This window comes from Cariama cristata, unplaced genomic scaffold, assembly GCF_000690535.1.
Source record: "Cariama cristata isolate BGI_N322 unplaced genomic scaffold, ASM69053v1 scaffold29961, whole genome shotgun sequence".
In the NCBI taxonomy this organism is placed as follows: domain Eukaryota; kingdom Metazoa; phylum Chordata; class Aves; order Cariamiformes; family Cariamidae; genus Cariama; species Cariama cristata.
This window is the reverse complement of record NW_009601524.1, coordinates 1-2,016: the sequence shown is the minus strand read 5'-3', so window position 1 is coordinate 2,016 and position 2,016 is coordinate 1. Positions and strand designations below refer to the sequence as shown.

The 2,016-nt window shown below is 52.8% G+C and overlaps 1 protein-coding gene across 1 annotated transcript in view; it reads right to left on the bottom strand.

Annotated features, from left to right (window-relative positions):
• The window catches only part of CSNK2A2 (casein kinase 2, alpha prime polypeptide), a gene marked incomplete at its 5' end in the record, with an annotated part of 25,923 nt that extends 23,951 nt beyond the window's left edge, over positions 1-1,972 (bottom strand). The window contains one exon of the mRNA XM_009710494.1: positions 1,861-1,972. Coding sequence (XP_009708796.1) covers positions 1,861-1,972 — 112 coding nt within the window. The remainder of the gene's footprint in view (positions 1-1,860) is intronic.
• Between the last annotated feature and the right edge of the window lie 44 nt (positions 1,973-2,016).

The window sequence follows — 2,016 nt, the reverse complement described above, 5'->3', positions numbered from 1 at the left end:
AATGGGGGGAGCCAGGGGAACTGGTGGCAAGACCATCCACTTCAAATCTGGGACAATCTGGTCCCCTGCTCGCAGGGCATTAAGGCAACACATTCAAGCCCCAAGGACAAGGAGCACCCAGCCGCCCTCGGATGACTCTTGCCAGCTGACTCACAGTCCAAGGCTGACAGGCTCCTGAGACATGACAGAGTTCGGCTGCCACAGGGAGAGGAGAATCGCTCCAGGGGAGGCTCTTTAGGCTGGGAAGAGGCAAAGAGGAAGACTTCTGACGACTTTCCCTGCAGTCTCTTCTCAGCCTTTCTATGTGGGACAAGACCTAGGGTCTCAACAAACCACAGTAGTCCTGAAGAGACCATCAGGGGCTCCAGAGCAGCACGCAGAAGTGCACAGTTTCCCCAGCCTAGCCACATCTTCCTGTAAAACCCAGCTCTGTACTGGCTACCTTTGCCTGCTCTCTCATAACAGAAATTCCTGCCTGCCCTTACTTAAAAAAACCCTAAAACCAAAACCACACAAAGCACCCAAATGAGGGGGAGGCCCAAACAGCATGCCAGAGGAACTCAGCTTGGCGAGGGCACACGAGCCTCACCACTCTACCCGGATGTCAGGCTCAGCCACAGGGGCTCTCCTGAACAGCTCACCTGGTCACCACCTTAACCACAGCCAAAGCAGGGGTGTGTTCCCCTCCTCCCAGAGGCAGACTGGAGATCATACCTTGCATAGGAACAGTGGCTGGACAAACCACGACACGTTCTCTGGGAAGTCAAGGAAGGTCCCAAGGAAGCTGGCACAGTCAGAGAGTGGGGATATCAGCAGAGACAGCTAGCCACACTATCGGAATAGATCTAGCAAATGCTTTAAGGCTACAGCCCTGCAGAGAGATGTGTGTCCTGGTAGCTGCTAGTCTTAGTGGCTGCAAGGGCAGGTTAAGCTCAGACCCCCCCTGCGTGCTGCGGATCAACGTGTGCCCAAATTCTTAGAACACCCATGGTCAGACGCCGGCTCCCACGTGCTCTTGGGGAACAAGCGACAAGTGTTGCTGGTCCAACAAGTGACAGCCACAAGTGTCAGCCAAGCCAAAACCAAAACCACCTCAACTCTAACCTTTCATTTCTGTTTTTTAAACTCCCTCATCTACCCCCAGATCACCAACACAGATTGCTGCTAGGATTGTTTACAACAGCTTGCTGTGAGCCTGCTGCTTCAGCACCAAATACAGTAAGGTGTGCCCTGCAGCAGCTAACCCATGTGTTCAGCAGTCCCAAACTACAACCTGTTATAGCTGCACAAAGGTCTCCCACCCTGCTAGGGCCAACACACCAGAATACAGGTCACGGACGTTGCCTAACTTTAGATCGCCTCTTTCAGCCTCCTCAAGTTTCCATGGTGTTTCTGGCCTGCCTGTGGTGAAGTTCTTTTCCATGCCAGATCCTCTAAAGGACCGAATATAATTTTTTTCTGCTTTCTTGACTGCTGAGCATCTCACAGCCTGCCTCTGAAAAGGCCACGTGCCAGCTGTCTAGAGACTAACAGAAGGATTCTCCCCTCCAGACTTCATATTCCTGTTGACATGGCAGTCTTTGGACTGTTTTAGACATGACTTGGAGTTCTCCTCCTCCAGAGGAGCTCTCAGCCCAGAGCTATGCTGGACAGGGGGCACAGAGACATCAAAACATCACTAAAGCACAAGGGACACCAAATCCATCTCCAAACCCACCGTCCCAACATCCTTAATGAGAAAAAAAAGAGTTTTAGGGTGAAGGAGACCATCCAACAGTTCTTTGGGCTGACCAACTCAGCTCCTCTCCCCCTTGCTTCCAGCCACCGTAAGCCCCTACCAGACATCAACGGGACACTCACCTTGAGGATCTTCACGACGACCCTCTCGTTGTTGGTGATGTTGATGGCCTCGAAGACCTCGCTGTATTTCCCTCGCCCAAGCTTGCGAACCAGCTGGTAGTCGTCCTGATTGCTGCGGGCACCAAGAGGGGAGAGGAAGAGGAGGAGGAGGAGGAG